This window comes from Toxotes jaculatrix, chromosome 13 (assembly GCF_017976425.1).
Source record: "Toxotes jaculatrix isolate fToxJac2 chromosome 13, fToxJac2.pri, whole genome shotgun sequence".
NCBI lineage: Eukaryota > Metazoa > Chordata > Actinopteri > Toxotidae > Toxotes > Toxotes jaculatrix.
Genome location: NC_054406.1, coordinates 12,055,310 through 12,077,512, shown reverse-complemented (window position 1 = coordinate 12,077,512; position 22,203 = coordinate 12,055,310). Strand labels below are relative to the sequence as shown.

Here is a 22,203-nt window from a genome sequence, read left to right as displayed (position 1 = left end):
CAATCTTGTGAGGAGGCGCCTGCCTGACAGCGCCTGATAAAGTGAAGATTTACTCGCGGACAAAGTGAGGAGCAATCCCTCACACTTTAGCTTACTCCATCAGTTTCTGTACGCTCTACACTGGCCCGGTGGTTTTAATGGGACTATCTCTTCAGAGTCTGGAGGCAGCCCCCACCTCGCCACCCCACTCTCCGCCTCCCCTCCCACCATAAACGGACACACTTGACACGCGCACACGCATTGCAAAGACACAAGTGTCACCTGTAAAGAGCAAAATTGTAGAAGACTCCAGACAGCGACAACACGTAAGCATATAGAAAATCCTTCATTGCAACTGAACCATAATGGATACAAATAGAATACAATAAATAAGCACTGAATAATGAACTCGCAATCAAGATACTGTACTGTTTGTATTGTATAATTCTAATGCCCTGTATAGCTACTCCGTATTGTACTTATGCACAATATATGTACTTTAGCCTATGCCAAAGTTCCAAAAGGCACATTATAGGATGAAAATGATCAGTTATCAATTGAATTTGATTTGAGATTGTCATTAAAGCCTATTTCTGTTTGCAACTCAGGTTCAAGTGGGACCGTGATAAATTGTAATGGCTATGATGCCGATAAATTGTCTGCCTGTGATTAAAGTCGCAGTATTTGTCATGAATGAAGGTGTGAAAACCTACTGTGAGGCAGGAGGAATATTCCGGGAAAAGATGCGCGTAAAACGCACCGGTCCGCCGATCAGCCGCCTTGGCCACTCTGCTACGAGCAGAGCAGGAGCTCTTGATATCGCTGGTGCTGAATGAAATCGCCTCTTGTGTCGAATAAAAACCTCTTTGTAACTTCTGCCTTGTCATTTCGCGTCTCTTTTCCACTGGGCTTGTGTCTGATCGGGTTTCTTCTTTTTGATGTCCGCACACCAGAGGGTAGGCTGCCCATCGGTGCGCACTCAGTAAGCTCTTCCTCCCCGTTGCTGCTGCTGCTGCTTCAGAATATCCAGTTTCACATTTAGCTCCCTTTCTCTCAGCAGAATTCCCTTTCAGATCCGATGCAATAATTTCAGTGGCTCCAGCAAGAGTTTTTATAGACTCAGGCGATACCTTGAGTCTTTTGTCGGATGGCACAGGTTAAAGCATGTCTGTTTGGAGCTCAACAAACCTGTTTTGTTAGCGCTCTGATATGCGCAGGATACAGCAATAATGATGTCAATATAACCCACTGTCGTCTAACATTGGTAATTCTTACTGTCCAATAAGATCTAAGGAATGATGACATCAAGGATATCTATTCAGTAGAGCTGGGTAGAATGTACTTGCGCTAAATGAATAACTTGTCATCGTTGGACATCTCAAAAATGCAGAAGTGAGCTAGTGTCTGAGGATTTATCTTTAGCTATAGGTGACATGACTGGCTGATCACAGACGCACTGACTTTAAACTGGGGCTATGAACAATTCCCGATCCCTAACTGAACCATTTAAAAGTTCATTTTAAATCAGAGTCATCATTGTGAAGAAATAGCCTGCAATTATTTTGATTTTTATTTCAATCTTGTTCTATTTAATTTTATTTTAATCTCTGTGTTTTATTTATTTATTTTAGGAATAACCACATAGTAGAATAAAAACACATCAGCAAACATTGGCTACCTTACAAAACAGTTGTTCCGCAGTGCTTTAGAGTGACTCCATTTCCCACATTGCACCGCACGCAACGTCAGAATCTCGCGACCAAACGTGGGTTTCTGTCGCTCGCGCAGCAACCCGGCAGCAACGTTAGTCTTATGTAGATTAAAGTTAACGCATTGTACGCTCTTATTGGTCGTCGAAGCTGCAGTTGTGTGCATAAACGCTTTTAAAGCTCCCGTTTCCAACTTGTTGCCCTCTTAAATGAAGGAGAAGTTTTAACGGCGGAGCTTCACGCGTGGCAGCTGGACACTTTGAAAAATGAAGACTCATCATGACGAGAAATCTGCCACGTTTCTGTTAAACGCTTCTCTTCTGTATAAAGAAACATGTCCGGAGCTGTCACGGTTCTTCCTGTAAGAAACTTTCTTTCAAATCTTTCATGAATCTATACGAACTTTTTGTCCTATATTGTTGTAATGGCGGCACATGGACGCTAGAGGGAAGAGCTCGACCAGTGTTAACAGCTGATTCCCTTTCCGAGGAATTATATTTAGCCAGGTGTATTTGTGAGTCGAAAGTAGTCGAAGGAAATTTTGACATTAGTTTGTGCCAGAGACGTGTCTAGATACGTCCAATAGCCCGAACAAAACTATATGTTATTTCAAAAATACCGTTATTTCATTCTGTAAATGTTAACACGTGGAAAATAATGACTACTGTGGGTTCACCTCTATTACCTGTACACATACAGGGATATTGGCTGAATTTTGACCAGGCTTCAGTATGAAAACACAATAACTTAGCAGATCTAGTGGTTTGTGTGGAAATAGGGAACTTTTCTATAGGCATACAGTAGATGAGACATGCACAGCTGTTTATGTTATTTCTTTTATATTTACATATAAAATTATAGGCTACAGTTAGAAATGAAAAATCAGCATTTAACTGAAATATAGACCTGTAAATCAGTTTGAGAGTGACAGCAGGAAACTGCTGCTGTGATTGTTGTTTTAATATTGAACCACTGTTCAAAGGGCAGAATATCCGCAGGTGTTTGACAAATGGCTGTGGCTATTCACAAAGTTGCTTATCTTACCATTTATCTGTGCGTTTTAAAACTGAATAAGGCTTGATTACATCTCACACTCATATTTTCACTCATTTTTTGTAGATTTGCCCTTAAAGGTCTGTATTACAGCCACCCTGAATGTTGACTGATGGTTGGTGACTGATCTACATCCACAGCTTTGTTTATCATTTTGTTTGTGCCTCCAAAAAAAAAAAACAACAACTAACAACTAAATCAATGCATAAGATTTTGCTGTTGGATACTTTTTGTCTTCAGTAGCATCACAATCAAGATATTGTTGTTTATTTGTACATTGAATTCTGCATCGTATTGTGAAGCATCAGTGTTTGTGTTGTGCCACTGGGCTGTAGCCTGCCTGCCTGCCTGCCTGCTGCTATTCCTGTTACATGAATGGTCTATTGAAGCTGGACAGGAGCCAGTTTTAAGTCCAGTGGCTGCTCATGTGTAGGTGTAGTGTTTGAATCTGTGTGGCATGTGTGAGCTACTGCAACTGATGAATTCAGTTTATCTTGACAGTCATTCAGTGTTACACAGGTGCAGAGTGAAGGAGATTTCATCAGTGAGGTCACAGCACTTTCATAACAAGCATAAAAATGAGAGTATGGAGAAAACAATGTGGTGCAAGTAAAGACAGTCCACAGGGGAACCAGGTAGTCTGTAAGTCTCTTTTCCTCTCTTGTGTCATTTTCATGGTTGTTAAAAGGACCCATACAGAGCACCAAGTCTTTCCCAGTGTCCCAGCTGTCTTCATCTACAGGAGGCATTAATCAGTCTCCTGTAGTCAGGTCTTTTCATTCCTATTTGAATAAAGCACAACAGTAATTAATGCCAGTTTCTAATTTACTTTGTTATTTAAAGTTCACTGCTTCAGTTTCGTTGCTTCTGCCAAAATGGGACTTTATTCCATTTTTTTGGGCATATCCCACACAGCGGTGATTGCCTTGTTGTGTGGAGAGTGAAAGCCGAAAGTAATTTGAAGAAAAATCCTCTTAAGCTTCAGAGTGTGTGTGTGTATGAGAGAGAAAGAAAAGGAAAGAAGGTTTGTGTGTGTGTGCACATGGACCATGCACACCTACCATTGTACAGAATGTGTGCTCAACTTTTCTTTATCATGTCTGCATGGTTATAAGTGCAGATATTAATGTATTTAACAGGTGTAGTACTGTGTGTGTGCGTGTGAGTGTGTGTGCGTGTGCGCGCTTGTGTGTGTGGCTTGTTTGAGTTGGGTTCTTGCCATGTCCCTGTGTCCTCCAGCTTGTTTTCTCTTTCACCTGAGCCAGGAAATTTGTGGACAGAACCACGGATGGAAACAAAAACAGAGGTTTTAATAGTGAAACCCCAAGTCAGGGTCATTTTACGGATGTGTGCGAACGCCGCTGCTCCTTTAATACACTGATCTGTTCCCCAGATTCTCTGGCTATGATGAGCTGTGGTTACAGAGAACATTTTTACCACAGTTAACTATGACCAGCTGTCCAGCGGGCAAGACACAAATCTAAATGTTTGGACCACTGGCTGTAAGACCTGGCTGGTTTCATGCCAAAGTGCCTGGCAGAGAAGACACAATTAGCAGGCACATCCAAAACGTACTCTTAGTGTGATGAGCTAATTAATCCGGAGTGAAGGCACACTAGGAAGGAAATTACTGTTAAGAATTAATGTTTCAGACAGAGGTCTCGGACACACAGTCAACGAGTTAAATGAGTGGAAACGAAAATGTTTTCATCAGCATCCACTGAAATGACTGGCATACGTGGTCAGTGTGTGTTGTCGATGTTCTTGGTCTCGATGAACCACAGCAGTCTCTCTGTGTTCCTCTGGGGCTTTCCAGTGTCTTCTCTTTCGGCCCATGCGTCACTGGGGTGTTTGTTTCGTGGGTGCGTGTCATTACTCATACACGCTACTCCACATATTTGTTGCGGATTGTCTTACTTCCTTCTGCCACTGTCTTCCCCTTCTGTCAGGCCAGTGATGACTGAGTGTGTTTGTGTGTACGCTCGCATCAGGATTACAAATGTATTATCGCTGGTTATTTGGGTCTGCGTGCATGGGTTGGGTTGGGTTGGGGTTTAGGGTTTGGGTGTGGGTATGTGTGCGTGGGGGTGGTGGCTTGCCTCTGAGTGCGTTTAGTGAACGTGACGGCCTGTTTCATGTGTGTGTTTTTGTCCTTGTTTGTGAGCCGACGTCACTTTATTGTGGCTCACGTTGCCGCACCAGTGAAGCTGTTTTCCAGTAAGTTCATAATCATAGTTGTGTGTCTAGTAACCAGAGCCTGACTGAGTGCTCTGATAACCAAAATATGCAGGATGTCTGCTGGACAAACACTGTCATGATGACTGGGTTTTTAAATAGCCTTCAGTGCTTTTGTTCTGTATTATGAATGGGTTTTTTTTTCTTCATACAGGGCCGGCGTGTTTTCTATGCTGATATCGGTGATAATCCAATATTGGCCATTAATATTGGAACTCTGGTTAATCAGTGGAAGTCTGTGTTGGCAGGAATTTAATGAAGGCAGAGTAGGGCTTTAACTGACTCATGTAATCTGCCAATTATTTTGTTAATTCATGAATTAATTGACAGAAAATGGTCATAACAGTTTCAGACCTAGGGGATGTTTTCAAGCAACAGTCTAGCAGATAAATATTCAGTCAATTATTTCTTTATTTAGTTAACGAGTCAGTCAGTTATTGAAGAGATGCATCCAATCCTCATTTTTAAGATACTGGAGCCAGTGATTGTTTAGCCAGTTAGTCAATTATGAAAATAGTTGCCAGTGGATTTTCTTTCAGTAGATTTGTCAATTAATTGTAGTAGTTGTTTCAGCTCTAGAGCTGCGCGGTGCTTTGATTCAATCGAACCCTGTCACCCTTCCTTTCATCTATCTCCAACAATGATCTGACAGTCATTACCTTTAATTTTTTTCAAAATCGGTCGCTGCATTTGTCCTCCCCACAACCACAGTTTTTTCTTTTGAGTCTTCTTTCCTCTCAGTCACCACTCACCTCCTCTCGTACTGTATCTCTCGTCTTGCGGCCCCTCTCAGCAGGAGCCAGCCGACGTCTCCACCCGTGCAAGCGAGCCCCAGACTAGGAGGCTCCTGCTGGCCTCTCTGTCTCTGTCACATCCAACTGATAAATGGGACCCTGCCACTCTGTGCTGTGGAGGGATACAGCATCTAGAGTGTTCACTGATTGACACTGACCACGCCGCTACCTGTGCCAGACCGCTGTGTCTAAATGTCTGAATGAGTTACAAGTATGAGTGAGGGTTTTCCAGGGTTTGCCAGCAGTCACACTCTTTCCCCTGATGGTAGCAATAAAATGTTCATAATGCTTTTAATTTTGCACGCTTTGCCTCAGCCAACACTTCTGTGTGTAATTACATTATCACACTGTAGCCAAGATATCAAGATATAATGTCATAATGCCCCCCCCCCTCCTTTGGCATCTCCTGTTTTTTTTTTTTTCCTTTTGATAGCATGTCCCAGTTGTCAGCTGTCCATGTGTAGAGCCCATATCTTCAGTGTTCATCACCACAGCTAAGTGTGCACTTAAAAGGAGATGCATGACAAGTATGTTAATAAGATTAGTGCAGTGGAAGAGGAAGAGGTCTTTGTGGTATACAGTTTCTGAGAGCTGGGAGCAGTGCGAAGAGCGAGATTGCCGGAAAACAAAATTCCTCAAGAATTCAGTTTCTCTGCACTCGAACCATCAGTGGTCTGTTTGTGGTTTTTTAACAGGGGCATTGTCAGAGGATTTGCTTTTTTTTTTTTTAGTACTGCATGGGAATAAAAATGTGTTTTATGTAGTCAAAATGTATTCATCAGTGGTGTCAAGTGGGCCTAAGAATCATTGATTATCAATAGTGAAGCAACCACTTCAGAAAATGTGTTCGAAACCTGCTAACTTTCTAAAGAGGACTTTTCTCTCAGCTAAGAATAATCGAAAAAGCTTTCTGAATGACAAAGTGTTTGGGGAATCGCTCAACGCCCATGAGTCATTATCAGTCCTCTACAGAGTCACAATCCACCACGTCGGCCTCGTACAGCTTCTCTTCATTTCCAGCATTTTCTGACAGGGCTTCTATATAATCTGACAGTTTAATCCAGTCACTGATTATTAAATTTGGGGGGGGGGGGTGGTGGTGGAGGGCATCAAGGGGACAGTGACTCAGACTGTGGGATGAGTGGTTGGAGGGATGTTGCAAATCTTTCTACACCCCACCATGCATCCAGCTGCATCCAACGTCATGCTGCAGTATAATACACCGTCTCACATATGGGGTGGTTGGGAGTACAAGTGCAGATTGACAACAAACCGCTGCAGCCAGACGCCACAGCAGGAGCCAGCAGGTCAACTCCAGATTAAAGTCGACCTCTCACCACCTCTCCCCCACCCCTCCTCTCCATAAATAGCCAACCCTGTCCCTATCTCTGTCCCTGCCACACGTGCCGCTGGACAGCAAATTTCCCTTCATCGATTTAAGCCGGTGGCTAATTTTAGGGGGGGACTTAGCAGCGGCTTAGTTAAAATGTTTGCGCAAATATCTCATTGTGAGAGTTCCAAAGCTGTAGGCAGCCTAGCAGTCAGAGAGGCAGCCCTGCCTGGAGGGGAGGGGGTAAGGGGAGGCCATTGAAATGGTTTGGAGAGTTGCCCCATATTGTTTGGGAGAGACCTTTTCCGGTTGCATGTTTTCCACTGCACATAATGGGGAGTGCTGTCTGTTACCAACTCTTTTTTTTTTTTTTTCCCTAATTAGTATTTCCATCTTGTAATGGGTTTATTTGCATGAATGTGTTTTAACAGAATTGTTTCTGCGACATTATTTCACTAAATGGTTTAAACTGACAATTACATGGAACAAAAATTAGTCCAAATAGGCTTTCCTCATCAGTGTACCTCTTTATTTGTTTATTACGTTATTGCAGTGTGAACGGAGCTGTTCTAATGCAAATTGACTAGAGCATTTTGAAATCCATAAATATGCGTGGTACATGAATGAAGTGTTTTAGTTGACAAAACAAGCCAAAAACTTTATCAATAAAAGAGAAGATGTAACTATTAAAGTTTTACTTTCTAATCATCCTGTACTAATGGTTTTTAACATTAAGCCCAGATTACTTTCACTCTCACCTGGTATATCTGCTCCAAGTGTCTAATCTCGTCTCCTCTTTTTCTTCCCTAGGCAGTGGCCTGTGAATGTGAACGGTAAGTTAAAAGACCTGTGCATCCCCTGAAGAAACTCCCTTTTAATTTGTAACTTCTCTCTTTTGCATGTTTTCATTAGTGATGTCCTAAGCTTGTCAGGGTTGATAAACTTCACTAAACCCTTAGCTAAACACACTGAGTCAGCCTGCTGTCTGTAGCAGACTGCCTGGTGGGATCACACATACACAATCATATACTCACACACTCAGACACACGCCAGCTAAAGCCACATCAATAGGCAGTAGTGCCACTTAGAAAGGCTGTTCAGGCTTTTCTCCTCCAAATAACACAAGCCCTGGTCCCTAAGAGAACACTATGGTGTTTGTTCAGAGGTTGATTTGGAGAACTGAACTGCTTATTGCAGGAACTGATAGTTTTACTTATGAAATCTGGATGTTGAGAGAATAAACAGTTGCAAAATGTTGTTTGGGAATGACAGATACATTGCAATGTGGATTGTTTTTCTGTGGATATTGTGAGTTGGGATGTTGTAATGATTTCAGCAGGGTTTCAGCACAGAAACTGCTCTAGAATATTTGCTTATAGGCTTTATAAAACCTGTCTCTCTCCTTTTCTCAGCACCACCGGAACTGAAATCCTCCAGTCTGCTGCAGAGCACCTTGATGTGCCCGTACTGTTATCAGTGGCTGCAGCCTGACAATCACCGGATGCGACTGCGGCCCAAGCAGCGTCCATCAGCACGGCTGCAGAGCATCCTGCGCAGAAAGGCTCGGGGCAAACGACTCAGCCTGGTGCAGAAAAATCTGCTGCACCACTTCCAAAAGTCCTCCTCAGTACTGGTGAGAAGACAAAACACTACAGCCCCACAGACATGGCTATGCATTGTACTGCACTGCTGCATATTGTCCTTGCGGGAAAACAGGCCGTATATGCCTGATGCATTGTCCTCTGCTAGGGTGGTGTTGAACTATGGGGAGGTATGGAGGGAAGGGTGGTGTAGTGGCTTTTATAGCCTGACTTTAGTTGCAGTTTTGGGGCAGATGCTGATATTGGTATTTAGGAATAATACCTGCTGGAAAACTGTAATGTCACAGTTGCTGATTTACCTCAAACAATTTCTGTGTATTATGTCCTTTGTTTATTTATTTTATTACATATTGTGTTGGTAATAGTGGTCTTTAACATCAGCCTCACTGCAGAGTCTTCGAGCTGGACATTTGTTCTGTAGCTGGTGTTGACCTCTGACCAATGAAGGAGGTAAGACACAAAAGAATTTTCCTAGTGGTGATCAAAATTATAGCACATTATTGTTTATTATAGCCTAACACGCTCTTTGTTTTCTCTTTAATGTATTGTTTATAGCCGCTGTTGCTCTTAAGATTGATGAAGTCATTTTTATGCTTTCCACAGAAAGCCTCTGGTTTCATTATGGTGCTCCACTCATCATTACAGCCTTCACAGTGGTCCCATTAAGCTTAACTGTACGAGAACTAATGTTGCCAGACAGCGCTTTGTCGACACTCACCCTGTTCACTCCCACAGCCCCCTAAATTGTTCTGTTGGTCCTTTTTGTTGGGCCTTCTTAATGGATAGCACCTGTGAGGGAGAAAATGGAAAGCGGATTTTGGCCAGCACCCACCCACTCCACTGATAAGTCCATTTAGATGAGGAAACTGCTGGTGGAGCTTGTGGCATTTTCCCCCACTGCATCAGAGAGCAGTGATAGGAGATAACCACTGAAGAGCCCCTCTGGTGATCTGACATCAGCCTAATGAAGAGCAGCTCTAGTGGAAATGCTGCTGCCTCATTAAAAGCTGGTTGGGTTCGTTTAGTATGCAGGTATTCACCGCACAAGGCACTCTGAACCCACTCTCCACTATATATCAGTTGACTCTGAGGGCAAAGAGGCAGACAGAGGTGGAGGGAGGGAGAAGGAGTAAAACAAAGGTAGTGAGAGACGTGAAGGAGAATAACAGAGTAGGGTAAAAAAAAAAAAAAAGGCGAGAGTGTGGAAAGCAGATAGATAAGAAAGGTGAACAGGAGAAGTCAAATGATGGGCTGCAGGAGAAAAAGTTTTCATCTTCTGTCATTTGTATGCAGCAGTGGCTGCGTGCCCCTTTCTGTTCTACTTGTGTGGACTGTGGTGAAGGTCAGATCCAGGGTCTCCATCTGGAGAAAGTGATTTGAGAGAATCTTTACATGGTGGAGGCAATCATTAATTCTTAGAGGTGCATCATAGGGGCTTTCAGCATCATAGTGTACTGAATAAATAATATGCAGGACAGCTTGGAAATTGATCACTAAATTTCCAGGCTTGTTTTCTCTGTTCAAACCCTATAAAAATTTGAAAACCATGAAAATCATTCTCAACTTTGCAGATTTTTAAGGGATAGCTATCAAAATCTGAAAGGCAGCTCAGGGGGAAAGTGATGAAAGAATTAACCAAAGTTGAATTTCTTACTTTACACACAAGCTTGGATTCTTGAATAGCTGGGACAACCCGGTCCTGGCCTTCAAATTCATAAACTTTAACCAGTGAATGGCTCTAGTGTAACTCTCAGCTGATACGTCACACTTAGTCAGACATAACTGTGTTGTGTGTTGTGCGCAGTAAAGGCCTCTCTCTCAGCTGTGACTGTGCGCCTCTGCTCTTACTCATTTGTCAACAGTGTTTTGGTCATGATGGGGAATGTTGATGCTTGTTCATCACATGACTTCCTAGTAAACCAATACACCCTGAGCATGTCCTCCAAGGTATTTTTACCCTCTGTTTTCATGGTCACTCGCCTTTCATTTACTTGAAGTGCGAGGAGGTAACAAGTCAAGTCACATACACGAGACTGCATACTCCTGTGCTTGGCAGAAGGGTGATAGAGAGGCAATACCCTCAAATGCAAAATGGTGGAGCGGAGAGATAAGAGAAGGAATGTAGACGGCTTGCCTTTCTTTACCTCCCTGGCTCCATGCTGATGAACAGAGCATAGTAGCATTGCCAGGGAAAGGGGCTCAGCATGAGAGCCTGAATAAAAAGATTAGCATCCATTCGTCTCCTCTTTAAAGAAGTGTGGGGTCATAGTCAGGGTACCAGGAGAATCAAAAGTAATGTTTTATTTGTCATTTTCAGAAGTTGCTGCTATTGATTTTGATTTTTGCTGCTGTTTAAAAAACACTGTCCACAGATCTTGAACTCTGCCCGAGTGAGATCATTTGCCACAGTGATCATGAAGCCTTAATTTGTTTTATGTCAGTGGTTCATCATTTTACAGTTTTATTTCTGTGTTCCAGAGTTGAGTGTTATGTCTGTGTACACAATATTCTGCTCTCCTTACTGTCAGTCACATGATGCCCACAGGAAGAAGTGGAGGATTTATTGGAGGAATAAGCAAAACACACTGTCGTATAAATTTGTTGTCACATTCATGCCTCTTTGTGTGTGTGTGTGTTTGTGTTTGTGTGTGTGTGGAGTGAGACAGATGTTTATTTAAAAGGTGTGAGTATTTGCAGATGCAGATATCCATGTTTGCCCGTGTTCTCAGTGTTCTTTCAAGTGTCAAAACAGTTCTGGGATTATGCTGAGGATGAGAGGTTGTGAGACACTTTGAAGAGGTGGTTGTTTTTAGGATCGCTTTTTTTTTCTCCACCATCTGGATTAGTTTAAGTAGTTTATCAAGGCCGAGTTGCATTCATAAAGCCTTCCCAGCTTTTGTGAGTGAAATATTTTTTCTTCCAAACAATTTCCATACAGCATATTACTATGTCCTGTACATGCATACTACCTACATGCTGTATACTACTGTAATGCATGTCATTTTCTGTGCTGATCCTCTATAACATACTGTATCTATAGTAAATATGTGCCTGTATTAACTAAAATGTAGCAAGCATAAAAACATCAGGACAGAAACACATGACCAGCAGATGCATAATCACACTTTTACTCAAGGGCGGCAGTATTTATACCCCAAGGTGCAAATCCCCTTCATTTCACACCATATTGCTCTCGCTTTAGGATATATGTATGTGCCGCCCTCAGGGTGGATGCCAGAGCATGAGGTGCTTTCCTCAGCTCTGTGAAGTTGTGTCTTAGAGGTAATATAAATCAGGTATATTTGTACATGGTGGCCAGCTTATCTAGCAGTGGTTATGGACATAAGTTGGACTGTAGCACCACAAGAGAGGCAGAGACCCTACATGGACCGAAGGCTAGCGCACTCTCCTCCTCCTTCATTCTTCCGCTCTCCCTCCTCAAACATAGATTTATACTTCCCAGCAGACTTGTTTGTTTCAAAAAAAAAAAAAGAGATCAGTTCTAACTTTTCCTTGACCATTTATATTCATGTTGTTTTGGAAGTGAATTTATTCTCAGTATCTAAACTCAACAGTTACTTACAAGGAAAACAGCAAGTGATTCTACCTGGTAGTTCACCAGAAGAATTGCTGTTTTTTTTTTTTTTGTGAGACAGATGCATAAGCACGTTTACCGAATGTGCTAGTCACGATTCTCTGAAAACAACACTTGTTTTCAGAATAAAAGGTGAGCGAGACGTGAGAAGACAAAGTGACAGAACAAAAGTGGGTGGAAAATCTCTCTCTTTTCCGAGAAGGGCCATTTCTCTCTGACCTCTCTTTGTAATTTATGTCACCACTTCTTCTTGACCTCGCTAACCACCTCTCATCCTCTCATCCCCTGTTCTTCTGTTTTTCTCCTCACACTCTCCTATCTCTCCAATCCCCATCCTTCTTTTTACCTCAACTCATCTTCTGCCTACCTTGATTTCATCCTCCTCCTCCCATTCTTGGCCATCTCTTCACCACATCCCTCTGTCATATTTATCTTTACTAGAGTAATGCCGCTGGAGAATGTGCCTCTTGAACAGATGACAGGAAAGAGGAGACAGCGATGGTGCGATGGTGCATTGCCTGTTGACTCTCAGAGAACAGGAAAAGCTCCACCGGGACTTTTGACACCTCGGGGGTGGCCAGCGAGTGACAGGATGACAAGGGGGGGGGGTGTTGGGTTAGAGAAAGGCCAGGAGGGAATGTGGATCAGCAACAGTGGTACTGGCCTTGAGCTTTCTTTCATACAAACAGACGAGACTCTCTTGGAAGTGGAAACACTCGCTCATGTCTCACGTGTGTAGGGATTCAACAAAATGTGTACTGAAGTATTTTAAGCATGGTAACATACAAATTGATGCATTGACAGACATCCTCAGGAACCTTGAAGAGCCAGGACACACAAGAGTGCTGAGAAGTGCACTGTGTAACATACACCTTTTCAGAATGAATGCAGTCTTTTTTCAGACTCCCCGCTGTCGTAATGTTTGTAACCCAGCTCATAAGTAGGATAAACCCCATAAAGAGAACCTGATGCCGCACCATAACAGCATGTCATCTCTCAATTAGCCTCTATGTCTCACTTCATTTCGTTTCCTCCGCACTATTAAAAGTCTCCTCGGGAACCTGGCAATCCCTACTGTAAGTTAAACTGTGAATTGGTGTGTGTGCCAAGGTTTGCACGGTGCTGCTGTTCTGTTTTTGGATCCTCACTCACGAGCATTGAGGGTATAGTGCTCCGTAACTGATTCTGTCAGTACGTGTGCACATTCATGGCATTCATCACAAATCTGTTGTAAAGCCACACGTGCCCCATTAGATACCTCTTCAGGCAGGAGTCTTCAAGTCCAGATCTGTCTCTAAGCCAGTTTGTTTTATTTTTGAACCGATCAGCTGCACCCTGAGGCACAACTGGACTGCCCAGGTCGGATCAAAGACATTTTGTAAATTGAGGTCCAGGCATTAGTGTAAGCAGGCATGTATGTTCTACCTAGTAACAAAGGCAAAGACTTAACTCTCTGGTCTCTCTGCTTATGATGACTGAATGCTTTAAATTTTAAATGAAAGTCAGTGGAAACATTTATTTTGCATTTTGAAATGTCACAAATGCAAAATGCTCTTGGCCACTAAGCAAGGCCATCTTTCTAAATTTAAACCAAACCATGTCAGTGTGCTCTGGATAAATCTTCCACAGATAATGTCTGGAAGATTTCAAGGAGCATTTATTCTCAGAGTTTATCTGAGGACATTTCTATTTTTGTCAAAGTTTTTTTTTTGTTATTTTTTACCATGAGACATCACAGATCTCATATATAATTTACAAATGATCCAAAGCATGAATAACCTATTATTCTTAAATCTAATCTGGCTAACTGGAAAAATCCTACTTTGTTTAAGACTATGGGCTAAATCATCAGTCGATATCTTTCATCCAGCCTCTCCTCACATTTGATAGAATGTGACCTGTATCCCCAGCGCCAGCAGAGATGGAAAAAAGAGAGAGAAACAGATATCTTTTTAAAATGGCATTGTGTACCAGCTCTGCATTCAGATCAGATGTCTCTGTGTGTTTACCGGGCAGCCTGCCTGCAGACAGTGTGACTAAGCGGTTGCCAGCACCATCACAGTGCAAGGCCATGGTTAGAGGAAAGTTTACACTGCTTGCTTCGTATTGATCCCCCAACTGCTCTTCTGCTTTCAGCTTTATTGTGTTGTATCGACGTGCTCTCAAATGACTTTCACACACAGTGCGTGCAGATGTTGATGCTTTTGAATGCACGCACACACATATGCACACACACAGGCAGACATTTTGAAAACTCTGCCTCACAATCAACATTCAACACTTGAAAACTTTTGTCAGGCTTTTATTCAATCCAAAGGCTGTCACAGGCACCTAACTCGGTCACTCGCTTTGTTACTCTTCTCATCTTCCTCCTCTTGGGTGGTATCGCACTGCCAAGGTCAAACTAATCAACCCAAGCTGACCTCTGGCAGCAGAAAGAGAAAGACAGTAAGGGGGAGGTATTTATGGCTCAGGGGCTATTAATAGACGGAAAGGTCCATCTGCAGAATTGATTTGTGTGGGTCTGCCTGTGTTTGTGTGTCTGTGGATGTGTGTCATTTCGCTTTTTCACATGGAATTCATCTTCTAATTCTTGGAACCAATGTTCCATATTTATGAGCAGGCTCAGGGTGTAGATGTCACACAGTGGCAAAAATGTATGTTTCTGAAAAAAAATTTATACATATATATGTGAAAGACCTTGAAGGTCCCAGTCAGCAGAAACAGAGATTTCTGTGTTGATTTGGTTCAGACTTGTTTATAAGTGTTAAACTCACAACTCGCCCCCCCTCATTTCTCACAGCATTGGGTTACAAACCGCATAAAGCTGCACAATGTCACTGACAGTTGTCAAATTTATGAACAACTTCTCAATATTTTGATGAATTAAAGCTCATAGTATTATTGCTGTACATTGATGTAAACTGAGATTGGATGTCAAAGCTCATAAATTAAAGGGCGACTGGTGATTTGTCGGCATGCTGGTGAGCCCTGACCGCTTTCAACCCTCCACTGCACAGACACCATGAGAATTGGCAGTTTGCATTATTCTGTCTTCCTAATGGCATAAAGGAGCCATAAATAGCTGCTGTTATGGAGGTGTATGATTGCATGTTGTCTATTTCTATTATTTAGAAGATGAATAGCAGGTGCTAAATTCCCAGAGCTAAACATCAGTGATATATGTGTATGGGATCAAGGTTAAGTGTATCTGTGACTGTGGCTGTCTGTGTCAGTTCACGCTTCATGTTAAGCACAAACATGAGCATGCGTTTGTTGTAAGAAAGATGCCAGGCTCCCCTTATTATTTGGATGGGAGCCGGGATGAAAGGTCAAGGCTGACCTAGTGTGAGAATACATCCACCTATTACAGCCAATACTAGATCGCTATTCTCTGTGTTTCTTGTCTAGTGGATTTCAGTTTAGCATCGTAATCACGAGTCATGTTTTCTTCCTCTGGCCATATGTTGAACTTGTATTTTCCAAACAGAAAGTCAGCTTTCTGCAAAAAGCAATCGTCCTTAATATCCCACCAGATGTGTATAGGTGGCTGTTTATCCTCTTCATGCCCTGAAGCTCCAATATGTTGCCATTGCCATATGCTTGATTGGCCTCTGTGTAGGTCTGTCTGCTGCCGGGATCAGCAGCCCAAGATGAGGAAATGAAATCTCTCTGTAGCAGCAGCTCACGTGTGTCCCCTCCAAGTGCATACACTACATGTCGAAGGATTAGCGTAAATTAAACGGGTACACGTGATGGGTGGGATTTAATTTTAGGTTATCGTGATATCTCGTCGCTATGCGGCAACCATACCATGATGACTGTTTTGGAGCGGACGGTGTTACTTTGTTGACTGTCATATTGTTGAACTCAGTCTAATTAGTCTCTCCACTATGCTTTCATGTACACACACCTTCACTGGGTAAAGGTTTCTTTTCTTAGAGCCTGCCATATCAGTGCCTCGGTGCAGGCCAGCTGATGATAGTGTTGCCACTAGTGGTAACTAGAGGACAAGAGGATAAACAGCATGAGGTCATTCTATCTGTAAACATCCATCTGCAGCCAGCTGTCTGTCTGTGTTTGATCCACTTCACTATGAGTCCAACCTCTTGTTTTGCTAAGGTGTTTTTTTTTTTTTTGTCCTTGGCAATCATAGGACAGTCATCTGAGTTCAAATTAGTAAAATCTAAGCTGTCACCTAAATGTCCACAACCCTGATCACTTACAATATGTGTTACAACTGAGATTATAGCCCCATTTATAACTTGGGAACAAATAGTTTTTGTTTGAGTATTTGGCATCAGCATCCTGTTTAGGTTTGATTAGATGAAACTTTAATGACCTACAGGAGGAAATTGAGTAGTTGTAGCAGGAAATAACAGGATGTAGTGATGGAAAGGTTCTAAATAACAATAAAGCAAATACAGTGTGAAATATAACAAGACTCATCACAACACTACTAAATACGTTGAGGTGGATAGAGAGATATAAACAGGAATGTGGTGATAAACTGGAATGATTCAGTGTGTAAAATGTAAAATATGTGCGTCACTGGCTCAGCGTCATTAAATTTAAAGAGTGTGTCTTTTCATTGCCTGTTCCTGTTAGCACATGCATGGAAGACTAGACACATGAAATGTGTTATAGGTGTGTAGATGCGTACCTTGAAATGACTCACTTTAACAAGTATGTGTTCTCTGTTCTGGTGTTCGTTTATCTTTACTATTGCAACTGTGTAATATGACTTGCATGTACGTTTGGATATAGTCGTTCCACATCCCATTGTCTTTTGATGATTTTTCTGAAATTGGCACTTGGCAAGGTGGCAGTTTTTCTAAAAGAAAAACAAAATCCATTGTCAAACTTTAAAATCTTATTGGATAAGTAGTTATGCATTTTAGTTTTTCATCAGTGCCAGCCATTTTCCAAAGCATGCAATTTTTAAAATTTTCTTCTAGGAATCACTGGTTTTCATCTATTTTAATACAGTTTTATTGTTGTCAAAAATATGTTCCTGTTGTCTCACCCCACAGCTGCAAGCAAGAAGTGTTATTCTGTTTCAGAGCTATTTCAGAGTCTTTCCCCAGTTGTTTGTGACTCGCAAGTATGATTTTAACTGTATGGCATTAATGCTTCACTGAGCCTCCAAGGCGAGTGCTGGAAACATTAGAAATGCAATGCTGGGCTTGAGGGTACTTTAGTATGATAGATATTTCCTAATATACACGTGAGTCCGCATGCTCCAGTGTAGTGCCACTCTACCCATTATAGACCAGCACTGTTTCCCTGAAATACCTCTTTATAATCAGAAAGCCGTGCTGGTATAACATCCCTTGCCATGTCTTTGTAATATTCATGCAGACACAAAGAAAAGCCTGCAGTCAGTGTGTCTCTGAATAGTAAGTTTGATCGGCTTTATAGTCTCCAGCTGACTTCTTCTTTAATTTGTTAAACACACTCTGTTCCAGCTCTTTGACTTGTTACAGACTTCTGTTTATACAGTGACTGTAAACATAATAGGTTTGAGCGCTGCTAATTTTAGTACCAGTTATTTCAAGTTCAGAAGAGACAGTGAGTTTGATGAAAAGGCTTTTACCAGTGAATGTTCTTTTTTTAGGGTCAAGCTTCATCTGCTGAAACAGAGGCTTGCCTATTTAGGAGTTTGAAAGAAACTAGTTTTATGCCACTTACATGCTAATCACACTAACTCAGGAACTACAGAAAACAAAAACTTAAAATGCATACCTTGTCCATAGATGATTTACTGTTTAGACTATAGAACACATTAATGTCTAAATTTGGCAAATTGTTCAGCATTATTAGGCGTTTGGTTCTGGATAGGAAAGTAAAATCTGCACACTTGCCTGTTTTATATTCATTTTTATCTTTACATTACAAGGAAATTCCTTCATATAACACAAGTCAAAACTACCACCAGCAAACATTTTTTATGATGATCACAGTGGTCTGCACAGTGTCTTCCTCTTGAATTCCGTCCAGTGTTTTGTATGTGGGTTGCACTTCAGCTCCTCAATAATTCAGTACTGTCATTTATCCTCTTTGACTTGGCTCCTATTGATTTTAACAAGAAAATATTGTTTACAAACAGAAATAATTTATCGTTTGGTTTTTACACACTGAAACAGTATTATCACAACTTTCAGCCATACCTTTCTGTGTGTGGATATGCTTAGATGAAGTTCAGAGTTTTTGTCCTGTAGGTTTTTATTTGCAAACAAGGATGTATCTAGATGAATCCAGTTTGGGTTTAAGTGTTGCAGCAGCAGCAGAGTGCTGGCTGTCCCACAGATTAGCTGACCCTTTTTTGTCAGTGCATTGGTCAGTCCTCCTTTGAGCCACACCCCTACTGCAAAGATGGGTGGGTCAGTTGCCGGGCTTGGCCTGTATAAAGCTGGACGTGGGGGCTCATGTAGTAAACACTTCACACACAGTCACATAGACAGGAAGAGGAACTCTGTCCTCCTGGTGCTTCGAAACCCAACTCTCCAACACTCGCCAACAGACACCTGTCAGATTCTGAAATGGCTACCTTCGTGTCGGTGAGTTTTCCATCTCATCAGCATTCAGGACTGTCAACAGCTTGGCTCAGACCTGCTGATCTCTGCAGTGGTGGTCTGTTTAGACCAGTTTTAACCTTGTGCAACCCTGGATGGCTTGTGTCACTGATGGGACTTAAGTTACTGACCGTTGGGAGGAATGTTGAAGAAGAGTTTTTGATCTATACTAAATTGCACTTCACGCTTTGTTCTGCATTTGCTACAGTGAGGAAAGTATTCTTCAGGGACAGAAGTGTAACTGACTCTTCTGTTCAAGAGCTTCAGTCTTTACAGGAGTTAAAAAAAAAACAACATAAAAACTTTTGTTTTATTCTAATGGTCAGCTCATCACTGGGATGATGTGATTGTTTCCAAATAGTTATTGTCACTGTGAGGCTGTTTTTTTTTTTTTACATGTGAATACTGGACAGCAATTGGAGAAGAGCATCTGCCAGATAAAATGTTGTAAATGTAAACAAGTGATTGATGATTAAGCATTGCAGGTTTCATTTATCTGATTTGGGATGTACCATAGTGTCTGTGGATCTGTGCTTTTTTTTAGTTCTTATTGATTGATTACTTCTGATTCCATAACAGCCTATGTGCACCCTGTGACAGGCATTTGCTGTCGTGTGTCTCAGTCATAGTCTGGTTACATGCACTTTACATTATCACTGGGACACAAGACAGCGGGTGGCAGAGGTCTGAGTTGCCAGTTGTTGCCTTGAATAAGGAGAAACTCATAAACTGGCAGTTGCGCCTCATAACTGCATGCTTTGCCTGAGATAGGATCTCATAATTTTTTGTTTGCATGCGATGTGTAATCTGTGTCAGGAAATTGGTTTTGAATTGGTCATGTGAGGTGCAGTAAAGAGTAAACTCAGCTGAAGTGTCACAGTAATTGTAGTTTAAAAAAAAAGGTTCAGAGAGTTTAACTGCAAAAGCCAGCTGACGGCTCTCATGGCATCCATACCCTGAATAGGTGAAACTGCATGGCAACAGCCCCTCCTTGCCCTCTCATAGGCTAAAGTTTCCCATCTTGCTTTAACTAATCCAGTTATTCAGTTTGTACAGTTATATCTGTGCAAACATTCAAAGGTAAGATAATCTCAGGGATGTTTGGCAGGGCCAATGGGAAGAGTCTCAGCTGTTAAGTGAATTATGTCCCATCATGAATCACCATCAATCAGTCATCGTCCTGGACCCCATTATTAACTGTTCCTCAGCTGTGAGACGGCAAAACATGTGCCTGATATCTGTGAGGTTTTGGGCTGGCCGGCATCACCCAGGGCATAGGAGCAGCACTCATTACACCCCTTTACCTGCCACAGCCATTGCTAATCCTGCTGTGTGTGTCCCTGTAGTCATTTGGTCGCCGCTATCAATGTTCAGACTAAGTCATAACAAACTGTTGTGGGTCCCAGAGAAAGTCAAACAGCAGTGGCAGTACTGGGTTTGGTGAAAGATAAGAGCTACAACGACAAAAGATTCACCTTCTAGAAAACCTGCATATAAATGTAGGCCATGCAGTATTAATGCATATGCTCCTTTCCTGTCCTTATTCCAGATGGCCACCTGCCACACTTGTAGTAAGACATCTAGACACAAAGGAATGAACAGGGACTTTATAGCTACCCTGTCTAAGACTCACAGCACCCCAGGGAGCACCGGCAAACACAAGACTCCACAGTCAACTGGCAGGCCCAGCATGACTACCCCCAAGACTCCTGGCAAAGACAAGACACCTAGGTAAGTTATTTAAGATTGCTGGTATTAATATCTCTTGAGCTAAAATTTGAGTTATAACCTTCCTCTACTAAACTTAGTAGGTGTCACAGACATCTGAGATGGTGTGTGAGGGATGTTAGTATTTCAATGATTAAGTTTCTATTTATTCAGCATTAAGAGAACTGCAGATAGCTGTACGGGTGCTACGTGTTGGTATCTGTGCTTGTCAGATCATATACTCGTTGACAGTACACTTTTAACATTTCCTGCCAACCAACAAAATCTCAAGTTACTGTATCATAAGTCTCCGTTCCTCACCCTCTTTCTGTCTCTTTTTCTTCCCAACACACTCCCTCTCCCTCCAGGTCCTCCACCTCCTCGCACACTTCAGGGTCAGGCTCATCTTCCTCCAAGCCTCCTTCTAAACCTAAAAATTGGGTTGTCCAGCGCCTCAGCAAGATTCTCATGCGAGAGGACAACCAGGGCAGCAAGAAGGGGGGCTTAAAAGATTTTCTTTCCTCACTTTGAGCATTTCTTATATACTCTTACAAAAACAAAGGGTTAAACCCATGTTGTAACCTGTTTACACCAAAGGCTAAGGGGAAACTAAAGAGAGTAACCTTGGTTTCTTAGCCCTTGTGGGAAGGGTTACAGTTTGCCCACCAGCACATCTATTGCTGGGCTGTTAGGAATGGCACTCCTGGAATTCTGAATGCAGAAACTGGGAGCACTGGGCTGATTATTTCAACTATTAATCAGGGTTATTGCATTCTCTGCTGAGCCTGTCGGAGGAGAATATTTCTTTTTGTCTAATTTAGCACACGCTTCTTGTAATCTCCTAAGCTGGGGATATTACTTTAAGTGGAATGTTTGAGGAATTATTCAGTATTTATGACATGGCAGAAACATCACAGGAAACCCAATTTTGTTCTGCGGTGATGTTTGTGGCATGAAAAGCTGGTTTACATGCCAATATCCTTCTCCATTTTGGATTTATTTTTCTTAAGTTACAATTATACCTTTATATGATAAATATAAGACTATATGGTATTCATACAACTTGATGTTAAAACTTTTGTATTTGAATTGATTTACTTACTTTCTTTTTTGGCCCTCTCCAGTGGGGAGATGTGTCTGTATTTGTGATGGCACTGGCTAAACATGACAGATTTCACAAATGTGCTGTAAATATGTTGTTGACACTGTTGCATTTTTGTATATGCATACAAATGGTTTTGAGACTGTGCAAGTCACCAATGAAGATATTTGTAATTATCATCTAAAGTGGGACTCATCAGTTGTTGTTTACATTGTGTAGGCACATTTGCCTAAAACCTGTACACAAATAACTTACTGACAATACGTATTGTCAAGGCTTTCAGTTTTCTATTATTTTCTTTGGCTATGTATTTGTGAATGGTTACTCTTTTCATCTTTTTGTTAAGAGCAGGAATTTAAATATATCTACTGCATTTTGTACTGCCTGATTACCTACCTGTTGTCCATTAGCTGTTCAATGTACAGTATGTGTTTAAATCCTGAAATACCTCACATTTGTATTCCGCCTACAGCTTTATTCTCTGAAATAAAACCTTTTCAGTCTGTGAAATTGTGCTGTTTAT

The 22,203-nt window shown here is 41.8% G+C and overlaps 1 protein-coding gene across 1 annotated transcript; it reads left to right on the top strand.

The window, feature by feature from the left end:
* Positions 1–1,773: 1,773 nt before the first annotated feature.
* Positions 1,774–22,179, top strand: c13h18orf21 (chromosome 13 C18orf21 homolog). The gene is made up of 5 exons (XM_041053409.1): positions 1,774–2,049; positions 7,911–7,933; positions 8,513–8,733; positions 20,421–20,602; positions 20,947–22,179. Exons 1-5 carry the CDS (start codon positions 1,955–1,957, stop codon positions 21,107–21,109), a joined length of 684 nt encoding a protein of 227 aa, XP_040909343.1. The 5' UTR covers positions 1,774–1,954; the 3' UTR covers positions 21,110–22,179.
* Positions 22,180–22,203: the final 24 nt, after the last annotated feature.